The sequence below is a fragment of the Ranitomeya imitator genome, chromosome 1 (assembly GCF_032444005.1).
Source record: "Ranitomeya imitator isolate aRanImi1 chromosome 1, aRanImi1.pri, whole genome shotgun sequence".
NCBI lineage: Eukaryota > Metazoa > Chordata > Amphibia > Anura > Dendrobatidae > Ranitomeya > Ranitomeya imitator.
This window is the reverse complement of record NC_091282.1, coordinates 1,132,563,778-1,132,590,905: the sequence shown is the minus strand read 5'-3', so window position 1 is coordinate 1,132,590,905 and position 27,128 is coordinate 1,132,563,778. Positions and strand designations below refer to the sequence as shown.

Here is a 27,128-nt window from a genome sequence, read left to right as displayed (position 1 = left end):
TTTTATTCTTCGGGTCAGTACGATTACAGCGACACCTCATTTATATCATTTTTTTATGTTTTGGCGCTTTTATACGATAAAAACTATTTTATAGAAAAAATAATTATTTTGGCATCGCTTTATTCTCAGGACTATAACTTTTTTATTTTTTTGCTGATGCTGTATGGCGGCTCGTTTTTTGCGGGACAAGATGACGTTTTCAGCGGTACCATGGTTATTTATATCTGTCTTTTTGATCGCGTGTTATTCCACTTTTTGTTCGGCTGTATGATAATAAAGCGTTGTTTTTTGCCTCGTTTTTTTTTTTTTCTTACGGTGTTTACTGAAGGGGTTAACTAGTGGGCCAGTTTTATAGGTCGGGCCGTTACGGACGCGGCGATACTAAATATGTGTACTTTTATTGTTTTTTTTTTTTTTTTATTTAGATAAAGAAATGTATTTATGGGAATAATATTTTTTTTTTTTTTCATTATTTTGGAATATTTTTTTTATTTTTATTTTTTACATTTGAAAATTTTTTTTTTTTTACTTTTTTACTTTGTCCCAGGGGGGGACATCACAGATCGGTGATCTGACAGTTTGCACAGCACTCTGTCAGATCACCGATCTGAGAGCAGTGCAGGCTGCTTCACAGTGCCTGCTCTGAGCAGGCTCTGTGAAGCCACCTCCCTCCCTGCAGGACCCGGATCCGCGGCCATCTTGGATCCGGGGCTCGAGCAGGGAGGGAGGTAAGACCCTCGCAGCAACGCGATCACATCGCGTTGCTGCGGGGGGCTCAGGGAAGCCCACAGGGAGCCCCCTCCCTGCGCGGTGCTTCCCTGCACCGCCGGCACATCGCGATCATCTTTGATCGCGGTGTGCCAGGGGTTAATGTGCCGGGGGCGGTCCGTGACCGCTCCTGGCACATAGTGCCGGATGTCAGCTGCGATAGGCAGCTGACACCCGGCCGCGATCGGCGGCACTCCCCCCGTGAGCGCCGCCGATCGCGCTGGACGTACTATCCCGTCCATGGTCATAGGGGACCACCCCACATGGACAGGATAGTACGTCCGATGTCAGAAAGGGGTTAAATCATAATGATAACCCAAAACATCCAAATGACCCTGATCAAAAGTTCACATACCCTGTACCCTGGTGATTTTGGCCTGATAACATGCACAAAAGTTGACACAAATGGGTTTGAAAGGCTACTAAAGGTAACATCCACACCTGTGATCTGTTTGCTTCTAATCAGTGTGTGTGCATAAAAGCTGAGTGAGTTTCTGTGATCCTGACAGACTCTTGCATCTTTCATCCAGCCACTGACATTTCTGGATTGTGAGTCATGGGGAAAGCAAAAGAATTGTCAATGAATCTATGGAAAAAGGTAGTTGAACTGTATAAAACAGGAAAAGGATACAAAAAGATATCTAATGAATTGATAATACCAGTCAGCAGAATTCAAACTTTGATTAACACATGTAAAATCAGGGGCTCTGTAAAAACAAAACCACGGTCAGGTAGACCAACAAAAATGTTGGCCACAACTGCCAGGAAATGGGATGCAAAGAAAAACCCACAAATAACATCAGCTGAAATACAGGACTCTCTGAAAACTAGCGGTGTGGCTGTTTGAAGCTGCACAATAAGGAGACACTTGAAGAAAACTGGGCTGCATGGTCAAGTCACCAGAAGAAAGCTATTACTGCACAAATGCCACAAAGTATCTTGCCTACAATATGCAAAATAGCAGAGACAAGCCTCAAAACTTCTGGGACAAGGTCAATTGGAGTGATGAGACCAAAATGTACCTTTTGGTCACAACCATAAACGATACATTTGGAGAGAGATCAACAAGCCTATGATGAAAGGAACACCATTCCTACTGTAAAGGCACAGGAAACTTGGTCAAAGTTGAAGGAAAGCATGTTATCAGCAAATACTGGAGGCAAATTTGCACTCATCAGCCCGGAAACTGCGCATGGGACGTACTTGGACATTCCAACATGACAACGATCCAAAACACAAGGCCAAGTTGACCTATCATTGGCTACAGCAGAGCAAAGGGAAGGTTCTGGAGTGGCCATCTCAGTCTCCTGACCTCAATATCATTGAGCAAATCTGGGGAGATCTCAAGCCTGCAGTTCATGCTAGACAGCCCAGGAATTTACAGGAACTGGAGGCTTTTTGTCAAGAAGTGTGGGCAGTTTACCATCTGAGAAAATAAAGAACCTCATCCACAACTACCACAAAAAATTTCAAGCTGTCATTGATGTTAGAGGGGGCAATACACGGTATTAAGAAATGGGGTATGTGAACTTTTGATTAGGGTCATTTGGATGTTTTGGGTTGTCATCATAATGTATAAAGAGAAAACACAGTAGTTTGACAATAAATGGCTTCACCCAACCACTAACTATGAGTGGAGAAAACGTTTTGGTGTTATTCATATTCTCTGAAAAAAAGGCCAAGAAAGCAAAAATTTTGCCAGAGTATGTAAACTTTTGAGCACAACTGTACATAATTAGTTATGCAACTCACCTTTCCAAATATAAATTGTAATCCACTACTGTGCCCCCATTAACTATAAATGGCTACATTCCCCACCCAATAAATATATAAATTAGATCTTGTTCTCTTTCCCCCAATTCATTACCAGTCACACTCCTGCACCCTCAACGCCTCCCACTACTACTATTATATTTACATGCCGTCCTCCGCCCCAATTTGTTATGTCATGTCCTCGCTCTCTTTCCCGCCCCAATTCATCATTTGGTCTCCCCATCCTCAATACAGCATCATTTACTGTCCCCCAATAGTCAATTCATAATTTACTCTACACGACAATCAATTCATCATTTGCTGCACCCCACCCTCAATTCATCATTATTTGCTCTTCCCACCCCCCCAACCTCAAGTCATCATTTGCTGTTTCCCGTCCTCCACCCTCAATTCATCATTTGATGTCCCCCATCACCAATTCATCATCATTTCCTGTCTCTCATACACAATTCATCATTCGCTGTCCCCCACCCCCAATTCATCATTATTTGAGCTCAATTCCTCATATGTTTTTCATACTTACCTCTCATACGATTCCTCTGCAGGCACAGCTCCGCTTGTGGTGTCCTGATGAGTGGCGCACGTACATGCCCTCGCGTACGCAATGACGTCATCATGTATGCGCCGTCACCAGTACGTCACAGAAGAGACAGAGGGGCTCCCTTGAAGCTGTGCAGCTCCAGTAAGGCTCCCTGCGCTGCAGATGGAAGTGCACCAGCACACAATGCTTCATCATACCCTGGGTCCCGGTGAGCAGAAGCACAAGAAGGGGGCCCCATACAACAGTAAGGGCAGTAATGTCCTGTTGGCGGCCCTGTGGTTCCCAGTGACTAAGCTCCCGGTCAGGTTTTGTTCCGTAGGTGATAGATGTACACATTATAGATGGCCGTGGATACACGAAGCACAGAAGGAATAGTATATGACATACCTGCATAGTTCCTTACAACGGGGAGGTTTGGTGCTACGCTCTCGGCCACAAGGAACAGTGAGTAGAGTCTTCCCACAACTGCATTTCACATCTACTGTCTCAGGACATGGATAGCAGCTTCCTACAATAAAAATAAATAAGAGTATGATATCCGCCGTTTTTCCATCCATTGAAGATTTCCTCTCAAGTTGGAACAGTAAAGAAAGTAAAAACGATTGCTTGTCACCTTTTCTGCTCTGCGGTGTCCACATTTGCCAACCAGCTATCTTGATTGTCACACTTTTGAATTAAAGAGATCTTCGATCTTTTAGTGTGAATTTTTGCTATGTTATCTGAGGGCAGTAAGAGGCAGAGACACTGATTTCAGCAATGTGTCACTTAATAGGCTGAGTGCTGTAGTTTCTATACTATCAATGTTTTATCAGCAGGAGATTATCACTACAGGACTAGGGGTTTCATGCCTCCTTGTCCAACCACATCCCCAGCACTGATAGCAGCTTACTGTCAATATGTAATGTACACAGAAAGCGGTTTTGTGGGCAAGGTCAACTTTCTGAGCTCTGCTACATCTAATGCTGAGAAAACTCTGGATGTATCAAAACTGCTACACCCAGTAAACTAAGTGATACATCACTGGAATCGGGGTCTCTGTCCTACATCATGCTGCTCTCAGGTGTGATAGCAAAAACCTGGTGACAGATTCCCTTTAAAAGCATCATCAATGGTAAAAACCATGCTCAAAAACATGTTTCTGTCACTTACAGTCATGGCCAAAAGTGTTGGCACCCTTGAAATTGTTGAAGAATATTATGTATTTCTCCCAGAAAATGATTGCAATTACACATGTTTGTTATACCCCTGTTCATTTCCTTTGTGTGTATTGGTACAACACAAAAAAAAGAAAAAAACAAAACAGGAAATTGAACATAATTTCACACAAAACCTCAAAAATGGGCTGGACAAAGTTGTTTGCACCTAGTGTGTAAACAATTTAATTTCAAGCGTGTGATGCTTGTTCAAACTCACCTGTGGCAAGTAACAGATGTAGGCAATATAAAACACACATGAAACCAGATAAAAAGTTGACTCAATCTTTGCATTATGTGTCTGTGTGTGCCATACCAAGCATGGGGAACAGAAAGAGAAGACAACTGTCTGAGGACTTGAGAACCAAAATTGTTGAAAAATATCAACAATCTTCAGAGATCGTGATGTTCTTTTGTCCACAGTGCGCAACATAAATAAAGTAGTTTACAACCCATGGCATTGGAGCTAATATCCCCGGACGTGGACGGCAGAGAAAAATTGATGAAAGGTTGTAATACTGGATGGTGGATAAGCAGCCACAATCTAGTTCCAAATAAATTCAAGCTGTTCTGAGGCTCAGGGTGCATGGAAGTCGGTGTAAACTGTCCATCAACATTTGAAAGAAATGAAAAACTATGGCAAGGAAACCCAGGAGGACACCACTGCTGAAACAGAGACCTAAAAAAGCTAGACTTCAGTTTGCCAAAATGTGCGTGAGTAAGCCAAAATTCTTATGGGAAAGAGTCTTGTGGACAGATAAGACAAAGAAAGAGCTTTTTGGTAAAGCACATCATTCCACTGTTTACCAAAAACAAAATGAGGCATACAAAGAAAAGAACACCGTACCAACAGTCAAATATGGTGGAGGCTCAAGATGTCTTGGGGTTCTTTTGCTGCCTCTGACACTGGGTGCCTTGACTGTGTGAAAGGCATGATGAAATCTGAAGATTACCAAAGGATTTTGGGTCGCAATGTAGTGTCCAGCGTGAGAAAGCTGGGTTTGCGTCCTAGGTCACGGGTCTTCCAGCAGGACAATGACCCTAAACATAGTTCAATAAGCACCCAGAAATGGATGGATCAAAGTTCTGGAGAGTACTGAAGTGTCCAGAAGCGAGTTCAGATCTAAATCCCATTGAACATCTTTGGAGAGATCTCACAATTGTTGTTGGGAGAAGGTGCCTTCAAATATGAGACATCTGGAGCAGTTTGCAAAAGACGAGTGGTCTGAAAATCCATTTGAGAGGTGTAAGAAGCTTGTTGATGGTTATAGGAAATGATTGATTGCAGTTATTTATTCCAAAGGGTATGCAATAAAATATTATTAAGTTGAGCGGGTCAACAATTTTGTCCAACCTATGTTTGGGGGAGAAATACTTCATTTTCTGAAACAATGTCATGGGTACAAACAATTTTGGCCATGGCTGTATGTATACATCTATCTCCATATTTATCCATACACATATATACACTAGCTATTGAACCCATTCTATGGTTGGGTGGTGAGCATTTTTATTGGTACATTTATACAGTGTCTTCAATAAAGTGGCACCGTAGTGCCGACCCCGGCGCCACACTGCGCAGTCAACATAACACTGCACACACGCTGGCCATATGGATAATGGAGACAGCAGACGCGTGCCCACTGGTATGTTTAGGGTATGTTTCCACGGTCAGGATGGCCGGTGGTATCGCCGGAGCGGCTTAGCCGCTCTGCGGTAGCCACGCCCCCTTTCTGGGACGCGATGATGCCGGATGTGTTCACAGCACACATCCGGCATCATCGCTCCCCACCATAGGGCCCTGTGCTATATCTTGCGGCGACGCAGCGTCGCCGCAAGATATACGGACATGCTGCGATCTGAAAAGACGCGCAGCATGTCCGGAGTCGCAGGGCTGCCGCGTGCGTGTTACCACGCATAGTGGAGACGGGATTTCATTAAATCCCCTCCACTATGCTGTAACATCTGGACGCTGCGTGTCTGACGCTGCGGCTCTATGCAGCGTCAGACACGCAGCGTTTCCTGACCGTGGAAACATACCCTTATGCTGTAGTACAATTCTTCAATAAACTGGTGACGGAGTCAGTGCGTGCACATCCCGCAATATGCGGCACCATTTTGTTGAAGGCACTGCCTGGGAATTTGCATAGAGTGTCGCTGACTCCAACGCCACACTCATACACACACACACACACACACACACACACACATATATATATATATATTTTGTGGTGCAGTAAAAGGTGTAGTGCTGGACAGAAGATATATTTCTCCCAGCAGGATAAGTTTTGGCCTGTTATTTTCCTAAGGTTGAGGACCTGCAGTGATGTCACGATCATGTGACATCACTGCAGGTCCATCAGCCCATGTGATGGATACCTCACCTGTGAGTGTGGCTATTGACTATGTAATGGAGTTTCTTTTTGTTTGGCACATGTTAGTCTGGGTTTGGAGCTGGCCTGGAAGAAGCCTGAACTGTTCGCTCTGCCATACATGTCACAAAGGATGGTGACATAACGGTTAGCAACCCTGGGAATGGCACCTGGCGGAAGCCGCTGACCTGGCAGCCGCTTAGTTAAGCCCGTCCCATGTAAGGGTGAGTCTGAGACCAGTGGTTCTCCAAGCTGGAGTATGCTTGATTTTTTCTTAGTTTCTGTCACTGACTGTTTAAAGTGAAAATAAACCACTGAAGTTTGGACTGGAAGCCTGTGTGTTGTCTCATTACTGCGGCCCTACCATTGCTCACCTGAGCCAATCCCCACATCTTGGTGTTCGAATGCGGGCAGACGCAGTGAGGCCAGGCTATTTTTGTTTTTTTTTACTTTTTTACTCTGAACTCCGGCTTATGTCCTGGGTGAAAGGAGTGGCGCAGACCCAGTCGGGGAACTCTGCAGAAATGGAGGCCACAATAAAAGTGCTTGTGGATGCCATGCGACAACAGCAGCAGGGACTAAGCATGCTCGGAAGCAAGGGATGTGCTGTATGGGGAAGTGATGACCCTGTATGGGAACAGTATGCAGATATAATGGAGACTATGCATGCTGTGCCCTATGTTATAGTGTGCTAATGGTAATAACATGGATTGGGGGCCTGTATATAACATGGGGGCACCTGGTTAGGGGCTGCACGGGTGGCTCTGCGTTCACACTAGCGCTTTGGTACGGTGCGTTGTGATGTGGAGCAATCCTTATCCAGATTGCATCTCTACACTTAACATAGGGACGCTTGGACCTGTGTTTGGATCAGGATCAGGATGCATCAAAATTTGTCATGTGCTCCCAAAACGCAGCTTGTTGCGAATTTTGGGTGTTAAAAAATCTGCAGACATCCTGGTACATGGCAGCGCAACCAAAAAATATGATTGTCAATGTAGACTGCGTCCAATCTGTATGTGGGTGTCATGCTGCGCAGGCTCCGAGCCTAATTTTTATTTTCTTTCACTTTCACCAGTGCTTGTAACATGCCTTTATTTTTATGAATTATAATCTCATACAGCGCCAGTACATCACAGCACTTAGTAATTCAGAAAGGACAGGTACAAAAAAATGCCACATATTAGAAAGTAATACATAAGACTACAACCAAGTAGCAGGGCCCTGTTCACAAGAGCTGACAATCTGAGGAAATAGCAATGCTAAAAAACAGTCTGTACTGCTTCACTAGATCCGTATACAGGGGTATAATGAGGCTGTCACTCTACAGGCAAACACCTGGAGCGAGGACTGTGGAAAACGGATTTTTATTTTTTTATTCGCGAGCCTAAAGAGCCGGCTCTTTATGGTGAGCGGAGCCGAATGAGCCAGATCACCAAAAAGAGCCGGACTGCGCACCACTAGTCAGTGACTTGTACGGAGCATCTTAAGGGGCCATAACACTTGTGCAGCACTATAATGGGGCAAGTGGCTGTATGAAGCATCTTATGGGGCCATAACACTTGTGCAGCACTATAATGGGGCAAGTGGCTGTATGGAGCATCTTATGGGGCCATAACACTTGTGCAGCACTATAATGGGGCAAGTGGCTGTATAGAGCATCTTATGGGGCCATAACACTTGTGCAGCACTATAATGGGGCAAGTGGCTGTATGGAGCATCTTATGGGGCCATAACACTTGTGCAGTACTATATGGGGCAAGTGGCTGTATGGAGCATCTTATGGGGCCATAACACTTGTGCAGCACTATAATGGGGCAAGTGGCTGTATGGAGCATCTTATGGGGCCATAACACTTGTGCAGCACTATAATGGGGCAAGTGGCTGTATGGAGCATCTTATGGGGCCATAACACTTGTGCAGCACTATAATGGGGCAAGTGGCTGTATGAAGCATCTTATGGGGCCATAACACTTGTGCAGCACTATAATGGGGCAAGTGGCTGTATGGAGCATCTTATGGGGCCATAAACCTTGTGCAGCACTATAATGGGGCAAGTGGCTGTATGAAGCATCTTATGGGGCCATAACACTTGTGCAGCACTATATGGGGCAAGTGACTGTACGGAGCATCTTATGGGGCCATAACACTTGTGCAGCATTATATGGGGCAAGTGACTGTACGGAGCATCTTATGGGGCCATAACACTTGTGCAGCACTATATGGGGCAAGTGACTGTACGGAGCATCTTATGGGGCCATAACACTTGTGCAGCACTATATGGGGCAAGTGACTGTACGGAGCATCTTATGGGGCCATAACACTTGGGCAGCACTATATGGGGCAAGTGACTGTACAGAGCATCTTATGGGGCCATAACACTTGTGCAGCACTATATGGGGCAAGTGACTGTACGGAGCATCTTATGGGGCCATAACACTTGTGCAGCACTATATGGGGCAAGTGGCTGCACGGAGCATCTTATGGGGCCATAACACTTGTGCAGCACTATATAGGGCAAATATCTCTATGGAGCATATTACAGAACCCTTATTACCCTTTATGCAGGATTATATGGGGCATATTTTTATATAGAGCATCTTATGGGCCCATCAAACTTTATGTAGCATTATATGAGGCTCCTGATTCAATATGGATATTCAAAAACACTTAACCTACTGATGTCTCAATTAATTTTACTTTTATTGGTATCTATTTTTACTTTTGAAATTTACCGGTAGCTGCTGCATGTTCCACCCTAGGCTTATACTCGAGTCATTAAATTTTCCGTTTTTTTGTGGCAAAATTAGGGGGGGGTCGGCTTATACCACGCGGGTCGGCTTATACTCGAGTATATACCGTAACTGGATTTGAGCTGCTAGGTTTTTTTTTGTTTTTTTTTTATAAAACTCCGGGGTCAAGTGCCCGCCCCCCTACTCCTCCCTCCCTCCTTCCCACCCCCCCTCCAGCAGGGACTGTGTGTGTGTGTGGGGGGGTGGGCGCCATTTTTCCGTTCGCCTCAGGCAGCAGAGAGGCTAGGTTCACCCCTGGGTATAAGGTGCAGTAAAAGGTGTAGTGCTCGACAGAAGGTATATTTCTCCCAGCAGAATAAGTTTTAGCCTGTTATTTTCCTAAGGTTGAGGACCTGCAGTGATGTCATGATCATGTGATCAGCCCATGTGTTGGATACCTCACTTGTGAGTGTGGCTGTAGACTATGTAATGGAGTTTCTTCTCTTTGGCACATGTTATTCTGGGTGTGGAGCTGGGCTGGAATGAGCCTGAACTGTTTTCTCTGCCATACATGTCACAAAGGATGGTGACATAACGGTTAGCAACTCTGGGAATGGCACCTGGCGGAAGCCGCTGACCTGGCAGCCGCTTAGTTAAGCCCGTCCCGTGTAAGGGTGTCTGAGATCAGTGGTTCTCAAAGCTGGAGTATGTTTGGTTTTTTCTGTCACGGATTGTTTAAAGTGAAAATAAACCACTGAAGTTTGGACTGGAAGCCTGTGTGTTGCCTCATTACTGCGGCCCTACCATTGCTCACCTGAGCCAATCCCCGCAATATATATATACACATATACAGTACAGACCAAAAGTTTGGACACACCATCTCATTTAAAGATTTTTCTGTATTTTCAGGACTATGGAAATTGTACATTCACACTGAAGGCATCAAAACTATGAATTAACACATGTGGAATTATATACTTAACAAAAAATTGTGAAAAAACTGAAAATATGTCTTATATTCTAGGTTCTTCAAAGTAGCCACCTTTTGCTTTGATGACTGCTTTGCACACTCTTGGCATTCTCTTGATGAGCTTCAAGATGTAGTCACCGGGAATGGTTTTCACTTCACAGGTGTGCCCTGTCAAGTTTAATAAGTGGGATTTCCTGCCTTATACATGGTGTTGGGACCATCAGTTGTGTTGTGCAGAAGTCTGGTGGATACACAGCTGATAGTCCTACTGAATAGACTGTTAGAATTTTTATTATGGCAAGAAAAAAGCAGCTAAGTAAAGAAAAACAAGTGGCCATCAATCATTACTTTAAGAAATGAAGGTCAGTCAGTCTGAAAAATTGGGAAAACTTTGAAAGTGTCCCCAAGTGCAGTGGCAAAAACCATCAAGCGTTACAAAGAAACTGGCTCACATGAGGACCGCCCCAGGAAAGGAAGACCAAGAGTCACCTCTGCTTCTGAGGATAAGTTTATCCGAGTCACCAGCCTCAGAAATCGCAGGTTAACAGCAGCTCAGATTAGAGACCAGGTCAATGCCACACAGAGTTCTAGCAGCAGACACATCTCTACAACAACTGTTAAGAGGAGACTTTGTGCAGCAGGTATTCATGGTAAAATAGCTGCTAGGAAACCACTGCTAAGGAAAGGCCACAAGCAGAAGAGACTTGTTTGGGCTAAAGAACACAAGGAATGGACACTAGAACAGTGGGAATCTGTGCTTTGGTCTGATGAGTCCATATTTGAGATCTTTGGTTCCAACCACCGTGTATTTGTGCGACGCAGAAAAGGTGAACGGATGGACTCTACATGCCTGGTTCCCACAGTGAAGCATGGAGGAGGTGTGATGGTGTGGGGGTGCTTTGCTGGTGACATTGTTGGGGATTTATTTAAAATTGAAGGCATACTGAACCAGCATGGCTACCAAAGCATCTTGCAGCAGCATGCTATTCCACCCGGTTTGCGTTTAGTTGGACCATCATTTATTTTTCAACAGGACAATGACCACAAACACACCTCCAGGCTGTGAAAGGGCTATTTGACCAAGAAGGAGAGTAGTGGGGTGCTACGCCAGATGACCTGGCCTCCACAGTCACCAGACCTGAACCCAATCGAGATGGTTTGGGATGAGCTGGACAGCAGAGTGAAGGCAAAAGGGCCAACAAGTGCTAAGCATCTCTGGGAACTCCTTCAAGATTGTTGGAAGACCATTTCCGTTGACTACCTATTGAAGCTCATCAAGAGAATGCCAAGAGTGTGCAAAGCACTCATCAAAGTAAAAGGTTGCTACTTTGAAGATCCTAGAATATAAGACATATTTTCACTTGTTTCACACTTTTTATTGTTTAGTATATAATTCCACGTGTTAATTTATAGCTTTGATGCCCTGAGTGTGAATGTACAATTTTCATAGTCAAGAAAATACAGAAAAATCTTTAAATGAGAGGGTGTGTCCAAACTTTTAGGCTGTACTATATATATATATATATATATATATATATATATATATATATATATATATATATATATATATATATATATATATATATATATATATATATATATATATATTTATATATATATATACAGTGGGGCAAAAAAGTATTTAGTCAGTCAGCAATAGTGCAAGTTCCACCACTTAAAAAGATGAGAGACGTCTGTAATTTACATCATAGGTAGACCTCAACTATGGGAGACAAACTGAGAAAAAAAAATCCAGAAAATCACATTGTCTGTTTTTTTATTATTTTATTTGCATATTATGGTGGAAAATAAGTATTTGGTCAGAAACAAAATTTCATCTCAATACTTTGTAATATATCCTTTGTTGGCAATGACAGAGGTCAAACGTTTTCTGTAAGTCTTCACAAGGTTGCCACACACTGTTGTTGGTATGTTGGCCCATTCCTCCATGCAGATCTCCTCTAGAGCAGTGATGTTTTTGGCTTTTTGCTTGGCAACACGGACTTTCAACTCCCTCCAAAGGTTTTCTATAGGGTTGAGATCTGGAGACTGGCTAGGCCACTCCAGGACCTTGAAAGGTTTCTTACGAAGCCACTCCTTCGTTGCCCTGGTGGTGTGCTTTGGATCATTGTCAAGTTGAAAGACCCAGCCACATTTCATCTTCAATGCCCTTGCTGATGGAAGGAGGTTTGCACTCAAAATCTCACGATACATGGCCCCATTCATTCTTTCATGTACCCAGATCAGTCGTCCTGGCCCCTTTGCAGAGAAACAGCCCCAAAGCATGATGTTTCCACCACCATGCTTTACAGTAGGTATGGTGTTTGATGGATGCAACTCAGTATTCTTTTTCCTCCAAACACGATAAGTTGTGTTTCTACCAAACAGGTCCAGTTTGGTTTCATCAGACCATAGGACATTCTCCCAAAACTCCTCTGGATCATCCAAATGCTCTCTAGCAAACTTCAGACGGGCCCGGACATGTATTGGCTTAAACAGTGGGACACGTCTGGCACTGCAGGATCTGAGTCCATGGTGGCGTAGTGTGTTACTTATGGTAGGCCTTGTTTCATTGGTCCCAGCTCTCTGCAGTTCATTCACTAGGTCCCCCCGCATGGTTCTGGGATTTTTGCTCACCGTTCTTGTGATCATTCTGACCCCATGGGGTGGGATTTTGCGTGGAGCCCCAGATCGAGGGAGATTATCAGTGGTCTTGTATGTCTTCCATTTTCTAATTATTGCTCCCACTGTTGATTTCTTCACTCCAAGCTGGTTGGCTATTGCAGATTCAGTCTTCCCAGCCTGGTGCAGGGCTACAATTTTGTTTCTGGTGTCCTTTGACAGCTCTTTGGTCTTCACCATAGTGGAGTTTGGAGTCAGACTGTTTGAGGGTGTGCACAGGTGTCTTTTTATACTGATAACAAGTTTAAACAGGTGCCATTACTACAGGTAATGAGTGGAGGAAAGAGGAGACTCTTAAAGAAGAAGTTACAGGTCTGTGAGAGCCAGAAATCTTGATTGTTTGTTTCTGACCAAATACTTATTTTCCACCATAATATGCAAATAAAATGTTAAAAAAACAGACAATGTGATTTTCTGGATTTTTTTTTCCTCAGTTTGTCTCCCATAGTTGAGGTCTACCTATGATGTAAATTACAGACGCCTCTCATCTTTTTAAGTGGTGGAACTTGCACTATTGCTTACTGACTAAATACTTTTTTGCCCCACTGTATATATATAGCGCAATCTTATTGAAGACAATGTATATGCAAACATATACAGTGACAGTGGACAACACCTTTAAGTAAATTGGAAGAGAAGTTTTCAAGGTTCTATCTGACATAATTCATCATTTTACTCTGCACATAAGTCTATTGCAGCTGTCCTATTGAATTTATTACCGAGAAGTGCAGATTGCATTGCATAATTATGGAGCATCATGCTAAATCTGCCATTTTCTCTCTTTCCTTCACCAAGGCATTTCATAGGTCCTAATCACATTAGCAGAAATGTCAGTTACTGAACTCTAAAGGAAATCTATTCTGAACAGACCACAGGGGCCGAGACACTTTCATGTGGTTCGTTATCTTTGTGACCTTTACAAAAAAGGATCCCATTATTAGTTGTATCACATTTGAGATGTAAATGAAAGCGCTGGGCACAGAAAGCCTCACAGAGGCTCTTATAACCTTCAGATGCTGCAGATCCACACTGCCAGGCATTCCACCAGTGACAGCCCCGTAAAAAAGGGCAGAATGTTAATTTAACTTCAAAGAAACGAGAGAATCAATGTTGTTTTTAAGATAAGAACCATAACATTTTTGGCTTTTGCATTAATTCTTGATTTGCCTTGTTATGGCTGCTACTGCTGCAGTACAGGGAGGCGTTAGGCTACGTTCACATTAGCGTTCCGCTAATGTGCGTCGCTGTTGCGTCGGCGACGCGCGCCTATGTTTAACATGGGGGACGCGTGCGTTTTTTTAGTTGCGTTTTTCGACACGTGCGTCGTTTCCGACGCTAGCGTCGGACGCAAGAAAATGCAACAAGTTGCATTTTTCGTGCGTCCGATTTTCGTCAAAAAACGATGCACGCGTCGCAAAACACAGCGTTTTTGCGTGCGTTTGCGCGCGTTTTTTTGTGCGTCGTGCGTTGCGTCGCCGGCGCAGCGGCGCGCAACGCTAATGTGAACGCAGACTTAGGACAGCTCCGACGTGTTAACAAGCTGATACAGAAGAGGGGAGGAAGATTACAAAACAAAGTCCAACTCCAAGCCGCTACTAATAAATACTGATAGAGAAACCACATAAAATACTAATGGGCATCTCCCGATGCCTGACCTCACCGCACAAAAGGAACAGGCTAAATTTAATATTGGTCTTCGCATGCACAACAATAATTACTAACCACATTAATAAACATAGCCCAGAGAGGACTTCCGTGCCCTTTAGGAGATGCAGAACGCTTGATTCCTCAATGAGAGTTCAGATTTTTCCACTCAAGTTTTCTCTAAAGCTGCCCAGATCCCAGATGTACCAAGTTTTTGGTGAATTTGCCTATAACTCCTTGTTGTGTGCCTTTGGAGTGAACACTGATTTGTTGTATCCAGGGCTATGGAGTCGGTGTTGGAGTCCATTTTGGTGGAGTCGGTATAAAATGGACTGACTCCTTAAATATATAATACATCGGGTATTCCCGTGTTTGCGTGGGTTTCCTCCGGGTTCTCCGGTTTCCTCCCACATTCCAAAGACATACTGATAGGGAATTTAGATTGTGAGCCCCATCGGGTACAGTGATGATAATGTGTGCAAACTGTAAAGAGCTACAGAATATGCTAGCGCTATATAAAAATAAAGATTATTATTGCGTACAGTAGTACAATGCAGTACATGCTGTATATGTTTTCATAAAAATATGGGAAAGTTATGAAATGTCCTATAATTGTCTGTTCTACTCGTATTCCTGATCTGAGGATCTCAGCTTTTTATGAATCTGGGCTGCACTGTAGGTACATGCTTAGTAGGGGGCAGTGCTGTGGGGTCGGATTTGGGGAAATTGAGGAGTCTTAGCTTTGGCTTAGATGACCCCCAAAGCCCAGGTTGTATCTGATCCCTTAATCCTCCTCAAACATCGGGGTCAGATACTCATCTGCCATCCAAATAGTAAATCCAATAGTACATGAAACTATTCCCAACAGATTTTAGCTGCAAATCCTTTGTGAATCTGCATGTGTTACTGCACGGCCATCATGGATTTCCCTCGTGAAAGAGGAAAACCCATGGTAAAAATAAAAATTAACAACAGAAGTTTACATGTGGCAGACTTGCAGGGGTTCTCCAGGACTTTTATACTGATGACCTACCCTTAGAGTAGGTCACCAATATCTGATCGGTGGGGTGCCAAACCCATCACCCCTGCCCATTAGCTGTTTCTGGGGCCAGCGGGAGCTGGATGTGCTCAGTTGCGGAGATGTAGGTGTTAGGTTTGGATTGGAGCTCTTGCTGCTCTGCTGAATTTTTTAAGCTATGATTTACCGTATATACTCGAGTATAAGCTGAGATTTTCAGCCCACTTTTTGGGGCTGAAAGTGACCCTCTCGGCTTATACTCGAGTTATTGTCAGCAGGGGGGTCGGCGCGGTGACATACTCACCTGCTCCTGGCGCTGTCCCTGCATGTCCCATGGTCTCCGGGCAGCTGTTCCTGTGTTCAGCGGTCACGTGGTACCGCTCATTACAGTAATGAATATGGACGCATATTCATTACTGTAATGAGCGGTACACGTGACCGCTGAACACAGGAAGAAGCTGCCGGCTCCCAGAAACCATCTGACAGTGAGACGCTGCCAGGGACTGCGCCGGAAGCAGGTGAGTATGACGGGGGAGGTGAGCATTGTGCGATAGTCACCTTCCTCGTTCCACTGCTGCGCGCTGCTCTGTCTTCCATCCTCTGCACTTACTGTTCAGGTCAGAGGGCGCGATGACGCGATTAGTGTGCGCGCCGCCCTCTACCTGAAAAGTCAGTGCAGTGGAAGACAGAGCAGCGCATGGAACGAGGAAGGTGACTATCGCAAGTGCCGGGGGCCTGAGCAAGGAGAGGTGAGCATGTGATTTTTTTTTATTTTAATCGCAGCAACAGCATATGGAGCAAATGTGTGAAGTATCTCATGGGGCATAATGTATGGAGCATCACATGGGGCATAATGTGTGGAGCATCTTATGGGGCCATTAACCTTTATGCAGCATTGTATGGGTCAAATGTTTCTATGGAGCACTTATGGGGCCATTATTAACCTTTGTGCAGCATTATAAGGGGCATATTTTAATATGGAGCATTATATGGGGCGTATTTTGTATGGAGCATCTTATGGGGCTTATCATGAACTTTATGGAGCATTATATGGGGCTCCTGATTCAATATGGATATTCAAAAACACTTAACCTACTGATGTCTCAATTAATTTTACTTTTATTGGTATCTTTTTATTTTTGACATTTACTGGTAGCTGCTGCATTTTCTACCCTAGGCTTATACTCGAGTCAATAAGTTTTCCCAGTTTTTAGTGGCAAAATTAGGGGGGTCGGCTTATACTCGCGTATATACGGTAATTAAAAGTTAATTTTCAATAGTATCCTCTAGCCTGGATGTGTGAACAGCACAGCTCCATCAACTACATAGGGGCTGTGGCTAGTTACTTCACATTCGCACCCTATTCATTCAAATAGGGTCAGACATGCAGTATTCGGCCACGTCATCTACAGTGTTCATGGGGCTGAGCAGCTCTGCATCTAAGCACCGAGAACAACTGATCAGCAAGGTGCTGTGTGTCACACCCCGCGGATGAGATATTGATGACCTAGCCTAATGATGGGCCATCAATGTAAAAATTCTGGACAACCACTTTACAAATCCACATTGTATGTCAATTTTGGGATTTGCAGTATATGGATTAGATTTGTGGTGTCACATTCACTTACCTGGCAATGTAAAACAGATTTTAGCTATGCAAATCTGGAAATAAACTCCACCGCAATTGCGTTTTGCTTGGACCTACCCGAATAGCTTCCTTACAAAATAAAGTTGAACACACCCGAATGAGTTGAGGCAAGTATGCATTTGGGGGACTCAGGAAGGCTCAATGGACCGATAGCTACCTAAAGTGTATCGGCATGTTTTATCAATGTTCTCCAAATATCCTGTGTGACATCACATGCTTAACTAACACAAAGTAGATAAAAACACAAACACCAGTGACAAAACACAGCTAAATTATTAGAGGTTCCCACATACTAACAGCCAATTTGTGAGAGGTTCCCACATACTAACTCAATGGGATCCAAGTGGTTGAACCTTGCTGATCTAATATGTATCACCTCTGCCGTGCATATGACCTGAAAAACCAGACCAATGGAAGATGCATTAGAACATCTTTTTAGTTGTAATATTACTTGGACATGTCGTATGTATTGTTCGTCAGGTGCATAGCACATCTAAAGAATGCTTGCATCTCTCCAACGTTTGCCATATTGGAAAAGAGGTTTAATGTAAAAATAATGTTATACCAAACGGTTTTATCTTACCTCTGTGGCAGACGGAGGGGCATTTGTGATTACGACACCCGAGGGTACGTCCACATTGCTGATCGCAGCCGAGGCAGTTTCCGACGCAACACTAGACAAAAATAAACCAAAATACAAGAGAAATCTATGAAGAGCGAGACAAACAACTGCTGACACTTCTTGTGTTACCTTTGATATTCACACTTTTAAAAACAAAATGTAAATCGGAGTAGTAAAACTTACAAATAAAATAAAAAAAAAATAAAATCACCCCCAATACACATACATGTTCTGAAAGCAGACATATGGCCAATAGTCTGACCCAAGCAGAAGATGATGTGAAGGAAGTAGGATGATCAGAAGTCATACGTGCCATTAATACATTTACTCTATGTCGCCTCTTAGTCACAAGAACTAAATACATTAAGATATCCACAATCAAAAAATGTTGTTAAACATCAGTTATGGAGTCAGCAACTGTCCAGATTGAATGCAGACGTGAAAACATATGCATCTGCTCCTCTACTCATCCCGGTAGTAGAACCTCACCTCCTAAAGCGACAATCAGGGTGCACAGATTGGCAGAAGGGGGTGATAACATAAGGAAAGTGTCTGTGCCCACCCTCCTCTTGGTAAACTGGAGGCTGTACAGATGGAGAGGTGATGGTAAAAATGTGTGAACCTTCTTCCTGATGTCGCCTACCTATCCCTTAGGCCATGTTCACATCTACATTAGATAATTGTGATGATCCCTCATAAAGGCCTCTTCATTGGGTTGCCCACGTTGTCTTTAGACCAATTTCCAGTTGCCATTGCATCCAAAAGAAAAGCAGGACTTCACTCTGATGAGTATCAACCTTCATTCCAGCCTCCATTGCCATCTTGCTCTGCGCCATGATAGCTTTGAGAGCGGTGGCGTGAGGTTACAGAACACCTGTAGCTGGATGCCTGGCTCATAATCAATGTTGTGAGAACTCCTTCAGATTGTACGTGTAGACTCTGTTTAACGTTTTAGATTTGGTATGTGACATCAAATTTCACGCGCAGTACAGAACAGAACAATCATGGAACAAGTGGTACAGTAGTTTCTCCAAGGGGTCTCAAAAACCATTTTTCAACATGAAAACAAAAGGACTTTTCTCCCACTGAACACAGCTGGGACATCATCGGTTGGAAATTGCAAAAGAAGCCGCCAGCAGCGGATCTTGATGATGATTTGCCCAATTGCATTCAGGGAGGCAGAACATTCCTCACAAAACCATTAATAACCTTAATGATAACATGCAAAGGTGTGTCAGTGTATGTATTTCTGTACATGGAGCTCATAAGGTATTTGCACACGTTAAGTATTTTCAGCAGAAACTTCTGCTCCAAAAATGCATCTCTTGGCAAGAAAATTGCTGGTAAAATACACATTTTTGTTGTGTTTTTTAATGCGTATTTTTTTCCCCCATTCATTTGATTGGGTGAAAAACACTGCAAAAAAGCTCAAAGAATTGACATCCTGCAGATTTAAAACAGCTTCAAATCTGCAAGGAAGAAATAAGCAGCGTGTGAAGGAGATTTCAGGAAACTCAACTTAGCTGGGGCTGTAAACGGTAGCATTTTGGACAGAAATTTCGGCTGCAAACACTGACTGTGTGCACATACCCATATTCTATATACTGAATAAATTAGGATATTTTGAAAATTTTGTTTCCATTTTTTTCATCACTTTCATATCTTTAATATGTCTATCCATTCTGTGATGTCCACGATTCCACAACTTTTCTTTCTTGGTGTGACAATTTCAGTGTTGAGGAGGGTAAAAAAGGGCACAAGGTTCAGTATTTATCTACTGATCTACAAAAGAAAAAAAAAAAACAAACAAACATTGTATAGACTTTAAAATGGGTATGTTATTGATCGGCCATTTCTAGAACATAAAAGCATATTAAACCAAAAGTTGTATTTTCCTGATATTTTTGCCACTTTTTATGGTGCATGCGAATGTCATAATGGGATAAATCCAGGCTTTCTTCTAAGCTATCCTTATAAATTGGTTGTGAGTTCTTTATAGCAAAATAAAGGTATTAAGGGAAGATTTGGATGATTCTACTTGAGGAATCTCAGTTTTGCTCCAACGTAGAAGAATAAGAAGCGATAAACTTGATTTTCTCATCTCAAATGTCTTTGTTCATCCTGTAATCTTAGAGCGCACCCATCACAACCAAATGTTGGTACCATAGAAATGACCACCAATGGTGACAGAATTAAAAAGGGCAATGGTGAGGGGTGTTAAGCATAATGGCATATGTTAATACATATTTTAATCGTGTGAGACCATCTGTTTCTTTTTATTTAGGCCTCTGATGAGCTGAGGAAGATTACCACTTGTTATACTTGGCAATAATTAGCCTCTTCATTCCGGAGCAATATTTTAGTTAGTGCTTTTATTTTCCTTTCTCCTCTTCTTCCCAGAGCCATAACTTTTTTTTTTTTTAAATTTCATCAAATTAGGAGCAAGAAGGTTTGTATTTTGAGAGACAAGTTTTAATTTTACCATATAATGTACTGAAAAACAGGGGGGAAAAAAATTGAAAAACGATTAAAAAAAAAAAAAAAAAAACACACAGCAATTCTCTCTTTTGTGGGTTTTGTTCTTACGGTGTTCATTGTGCAGTAAAAATGTACTTTAGTCAATACGATTACGGGGATACTAGACATATATGGTTCATTTTGCATTTAAAGGGGTTGTCCACTTCCAGGACAATCACTTCTTGATCTAAATGTTTGGCGGTGATAAAATAAAAAACCTTATACTCCTCTCCCGTGCAGGCACCATTCTAGCGGTGTCGGCACTTGCACTCCCCGGGGCTTTCATGAAGTTGTTGTGATATGTAGTGCCCGGCGCCCAATCAGCGCTGGCGTCACTGTCCTGGCCTACGTAAGGACTGAAGAAGAAGTCAGAGATCAACTGAGCCTTTTTATTTAGTGCTAATTTTTAATCATCTTTACCAAGGGGGCATGGATCACTGGAGTGTCTTTAAAGGGAACCTGTCACCCCCGTCAAGCGTCTGTAACTAAAAGAGCCAGGGACGCTAATGCAGCAAGCGTTTATTTCAGCGTGTGCATGGAGCATAACTAAAAGAGCCACCTTGTCAGAATGCAGCATTAGTGCTGCACAAGGTGGCTCTTTTAGTTACAAAAGCCTCAGGGGGGTGACAGGTTCCCTTTAACTGCTCTGCATTATTACCCTGTGAGCACATCCTTTGGAAAAGACCATAAAAATGATCTCCAAATAAAAATGCCCATATTTCTGGAACCGTATAGTAGATTCTTAGGAAATAAAAAAATGCTCAGGGGAGCAATGGAAATAAAATATGAGCAAAAACTGGTTATTTTTTTAAATGGTGGCAGGTCATTTTTAAAAGTCTATGGCACTAAGTGGACAATTTTGGATACAGCATTTATTTAAGGGGCATTCAAGGTAAGGTATGTTTCTAGAAAGGAACTGTTTGGTGCTTTCATAGGCATTTCTTAGATGTTATGTACAGTGGCATGTAAAAGTTTGGGCACCCCAAAATTAGAATAGTTAAGAAAATTGAAGAGGAAATGATCTCTAAAAGGGCTAATGTTAAAGATGGCATTTGAACTCTAGGTATGTGTGTGTGTGTGTGTGTGTGTGTGTGTGTAATGTGTATATATATATATATATATATATATATATATATATATACACACACATTTCCTCATTTTAAGAAATTACAAAAAGGAAAATGGGCTGATGCAAAAGTTTGAGAACCCTTGGAGATTTGTGTGCTCGGATAACCTAGACCAAGGTTTCAGACCTTAATTAGCCTGTTAGGGTTATGGCTTGCTCCCTATCATCATTAAGAAAGGCCAGGGAATGCAAATTTCCCAGCTTTATAAAAATCCAGCTTCCTCTAGTCTCATGCCAAAAAGCAGTAGCCATGGGTTCCTCTAAGCAGCTGTCTAGAACTTTGAAAATGAAAAAGGTGGAGGCCCACAGAGCAGGAGTAGGTTATAAGAAGAGTAAAAAGCATTTTCAAGTTGCCCTTTTTTCAGTTCAAAATGTAATTGAGAAATGGAGGTTAACCAGAACAGTGGAGGTCAAGATAAGGTCTGGAAGACCAAGCAAATTTTCAGTGAAAGCAGCTCATAGGATTCCTAGAAAGGTAAATTAGAACCCCCGATTGACTGCAAAAGACCATCAGAAAAATGTAGAAGACTCTGGAGCTGTGGTACCTTGTTCTACTGATTTAAGACACCTGCACAAATATGGCCATCATGGAAGAGTCATCAGAAGAAAACCTCTCCTGCGCCCTCACCATAAAATTCAGCATCAGAAGTATGCAAACTAACATCTAAACAAGCCTGATGCATTTTGGAACTAAGACTTGTGGACCGAAGAGGTTAAAACAGAACTATATGGGCACAATGATCAAAAGGTATGTGTAGAGAAAAAAGGGCACAGAATTTCAGGAAAAGAACATCTCGCCAGGAATCTCACCAAACTAGTAGAATTTTCCATGGAAGAATAGATGAAAATTCTTCAAACAAGAATTAAAAGACTCTTGGCTGGCTACAAAAAGAGTTTATAAGCTATAATACGCTGAAAGGGGGTGCCAAACCTTTGCATCAGCCCATTTTCCTTTTTCTCAGTTTTCAAATGTAAAAGGTGAAGAAAAAAAACAAAACAAAAAAGATATACAGATCTTATAGACTTTTAAAGAGATCACTTCTTCAACTTTACCACTGTATTGCAGTATATAGTTAAACACAACACAATCGGGCTGAGGAGAGAGGCACTGGTAGCTGGTGCAAGAGCGCCCCTGCAATTTTGTTATTTGAAAGGTTATACAGCAGAAAATGGAGTAAGCCCCAGCTGCTGCTTGAGAGGAAGATACTAGTTATATACACTCCCAGCATTGTCCTGGGTAGGATGCAGGCTCACCTGATGAGCCTACTCCATACACGATGCCTAGGAAAAAAATATTTAATATTTTGCAAACAATGACACTCCTGCACTTCCCAACGTTAGCACAAAATGTGAGCTGCTGCAATATAAGCGGTCACTAATGGTAAAGAAGGAATAAATAAGACTGTTAAAGGGAACCTGTCACCCCCAAAATCGCGGGTGAGGTAAGCCCACCGGCATCAGGGGCTTATCTACAGCATTCTGTAATGCTGTAGATAAGTCCCGATGTATCCTAAAAGATGAGAAAAAGACGTTAGATTATACTCACCCAGGGGCGGTCCAGAGCAAAGTACTGCAGTACGCAGGTCCTGGGCCTCTCTGACCTTTCCCGGCGCCTGCGCACTGCAGTACTTTGCTCTGCCCTCAACAGGGCAGACAAAGTACGCCTGCGTCGGAGACGCAGCGTGAAGACCAGAAGAGGACGTCATCTGATGAAGATGGGAGGCGCCGGACCTGGAAAAACAGCGAGAACGCCCCTGGGTGAGTATAATCTAACGTCTTTTTCTCATCTTTCAGGTTACATCGGGGGCTTATCTACAGCATTACAGAATGCTGTAGATAAGCCCCTGATGCCGGTGGACTTAGCTCACCCGCGATTTTGGGGGTCACAGGTTCCCTTTAAAGATGTACAGGAATATCAAGGGAATGCAAAAATCAGGATATAGTTAATATTACAGGTAGTGCAGACTAATCGCGAGATTGGACTGCAAAAGAATAGCCCTGAAGTAAATATGGAGGACCGTATGCAACCAAAAAAAAGGTGTAGAACAAAGTCCTGCAGCACAGAATTACAAAACAAATACTGTAAGTAGTTTTATTAATTTACATAGTCTTTAGAACAATCTATAATATAACGCTGGGAGCGTCACTCTGTCCGAAGCCTCTATAGACTGCGCAAGCGCAAGCGCTGGCGCAGTCTGGGCCTCACAGAGCGACGCTCCCGGGAGATCGCGGTATGCGTAAGCACTGAACGCATACCGCGATCTCCACCGGAGAGTCAGGGACCGCCAGGAGGGAGGGTAAGTATACTCACCTTTCCCGGTTCCAGCGCTGCTTGCGGCTCCGTCTCCCGGCTCCTCTGCTCCCGGCTCCGGAGGGCGCGGACTGCGCAGGCGCCGATTCCTGCTGCCGGAATCGGCGCCTGCGCAGTCCGCGCTTTCCGGCGCCATTTTCTTGAAGACACACTCCGGCTCCACTGCAGGTGTGTCTTCAAGAAAATGGCGCCGGAAAGCGCGGACTGCGCAGGCGCCGCTTCCTGCTGCCGGAATCGGCGCCTGCGCAGTCCCCGCTTTCCGGCGCCATTTTCTTGAAGACATACCTGCAGTGGAGCCGGACGATAGGCGAGTATGGTATTTTTTTTTTTTTATATGGCAGCAGCATTCGGGGGCATACACACTGGAGCAGGGGGCATATAATACAATGGTGGCGCAGGATGGGAGCAGCACATGACAGAACGGGCGCAGGATGGCAGCAGCACATGACAGAACGGGCGCAGGATGGCCGCAGCACATGACAGAACGGGCGCAGGATGGCCGCAGCACATGACAGAACGGGCGCAGGATGGCCGCAGCACATGACAGAACGGGCGCAGGATAGGAGCAGCACATGACAGAACGGGCGCAGGATGGCAGCAGCACATGACCGAACGGGCGCAGGATGGCAGCAGCACATGACAGAACGGGCGCAGGATGGCCGCAGCACATGACAGAACGGGCGCAGGATGGCAGCAGCACATGTCAGAACGGGCGCAGGATGGCCGCAGCACATGTCAGAACGGGCGCAGGATGGCCGCAGCACATGACAGAACGGGCGCAGGATGGCAGCAGCACATGACAAAACGGGCGCAGGATGGCAGCAGCACATGACAGAACGGGCGCAGGATGGCAGCAGCACATGACAGGACGGGCGCAGGATGGCAGCAGCACATGACAGAACGGGCGCAGGATGGCAGCAGCACATGACAGAACGGGCGCAGGATGGCAGCAGCACATGACAGAACGGGCGCAGGATGGCAGCAGCACATGACAGAACGGGCGCAGGATGGCCACAGCACATGACAGAACGGGCGCAGGATGGCAGCAGCACATGACCGAACGGGCGCAGGATGGCAGCAGCACATGACAGAACGGGCGCAGGATGGCCGCAGCACATGACAGAACGGGCGCAGGATGGCAGCAGCACATGTCAGAACGGGCGCAGGATGGCCGCAGCACATGTCAGAACGGGCGCAGGATGGCCGCAGCACATGACAGAACGGGCGCAGGATGGCAGCAGCACATGACAAAACGGGCGCAGGATGGCCGCAGCACATGACAGAACGGGCGCAGGATGGCAGCAGCACATGTCAGAACGGGCGCAGGATGGCCGCAGCACATGTCAGAACGGGCGCAGGATGGCCGCAGCACATGACAGAACGGGCGCAGGATGGCAGCAGCACATGACAAAACGGGCGCAGGATGGCAGCAGCACATGTCAGAATGGGCGCAGGATGGCAGCAGCACATGACAAAACGGGCGCAGGATGGCAGCAGCACATGACAGAACGGGCGCAGGATGGCCGCAGCACATGACAGAACGGGCGCAGGATGGCAGCAGCACATGACAGAACGGGCGCAGGATGGCAGCAGCACATGACCGAACGGGCGCAGGATGGCAGCAGCAAATGACAGAACGGGGACGCAGGATGGGAGCAGCAAATGACAGGATGGGAGCAGCAAATGACAGAATGGAGGCGCAGGATGGGAGCAGCACATGACAGAACGGGGGAGCAGGATGGGAGAAGCACATGACAGAACGGGGGCGCAGGATGGGAGCAGCACATGACAGGATGGGGGCGCAGGATGGAGCAGCACATACCAGGATGGAGACCATATACCAATATAAATGCTCGCCACCCGGGCGTAGAACGGGTTCAATAGCTAGTAATAAAATAATGGGAAATGCAAGCTGACCATACAGGTGATGGAAAAAAGCAAACACTGGACGTGAAGAGGACTGAAATTGTGCCCTTATTGTAATGACACAGAGTAGAACACATCCTAGAATAATTTTTACAACCAGTCTTGAGGGGAGGCGTGGTTTGCACGGGAGCAGGAGCAGACCTACTTTACAGGAGCTCCTGTAATTTCCCAGATCCAAGCTACTAAAAAGCTACAAAAAGTGGATTATTTGGGTCCTAAAGCTCTATCAACATGCCTGGAACTGACTCCAAGAAGAATGGACCCAGTCCTGTGAAGAGAAAATCTTCTCCAGGACAGAAATATAGCCGTGGCTCTGGAGGAGTGCTGTCCCTGCAAGGAGGAAAGCATGGAGGATCTGCACAGCTGAAGCCGACACCCTGTCAGACCCCAGCTAAACCAAGGACTCCTGCAGTAAAGCTGATCTCCGGGGTGCAGACCAGCAAGAAAGCTCCCCTTCCAGCTGTGCTGTCACTGGTGAGTGGCAGCAGAAAGAAGCAAGGAGCTGTGGTGGAACTGGGCGCAGGGATGAAGCAAGCAGCAGATGAGAACAAAGAGATGACTCATCCTTTACAGGAGCCCAGCAAGCTGCAGCTGCCCAGCCAAGCACGGAGGAGCAGCCTAAACCACAGGGCACAGGAGTTTGTGCCGAAGACACTGACAGCTGCCGGGACCCGGAGTGAGACCGCGACTCTGACCGCTGAACAGGGGTCACAGAAAGGAATGTCGCTCTATGCAGAGAAAGCAGTAACGGGATCGCCCCAGGGAAGTTTCACACTGGAATTACAAGAGGGAGCGCTGCTGCATATGGAAAGGAGCGACAGGTTGCTGAACCAAGGGAACCTGGATAAAGAAGAATGCGCTACTACTACAGGAGTGGATTATAAAACAAACGGACTTGAGAATGGAGTGGATCAAGGGACTTCTGCGTGGGTAAGCAATGTGCTGCACTACCCCATTTTAAATGAACAGTCATCTCCTTACAATAGCACCGCAGGGGGCTTAGCTGGGTTTACCAGCATTAAGGGGAAACATGACACTACTGAAGTACAATTACAGCACAGCCCTACTGTTGTAAGCCCCCCCTGCCATAACATCTTAGAGCTGCAGAGAGAGAATCCCAATGAAACACCACTAGGGGAAATATCTAGGAGTCAAAAAATTATAATGGATGATCTTGGGTTTAATTCTGAGTTTTATGAGTCCCTAATTACTTACTTTAATAGAAACAGAGCTACAGGAAGAAAGCAGGAGGGGGAAGGGGAAGAAGTAGAAGATGTAATGACTA

General features: G+C 44.6%; 1 protein-coding gene across 1 annotated transcript in view; it reads right to left on the bottom strand.

The window, feature by feature from the left end:
- NFXL1 (nuclear transcription factor, X-box binding like 1) overlaps nucleotides 1-27,128 on the bottom strand; it is a 202,031-nt gene that overhangs the window by 65,023 nt on the left and 109,880 nt on the right. Inside the window, exons 12-13 of the mRNA XM_069744506.1 lie at nucleotides 17,925-18,015; nucleotides 3,470-3,590 (exon numbers count right to left, since the gene is read on the bottom strand). Coding sequence (XP_069600607.1) covers nucleotides 3,470-3,590; nucleotides 17,925-18,015 — 212 coding nt within the window. The remainder of the gene's footprint in view (nucleotides 1-3,469; nucleotides 3,591-17,924; nucleotides 18,016-27,128) is intronic.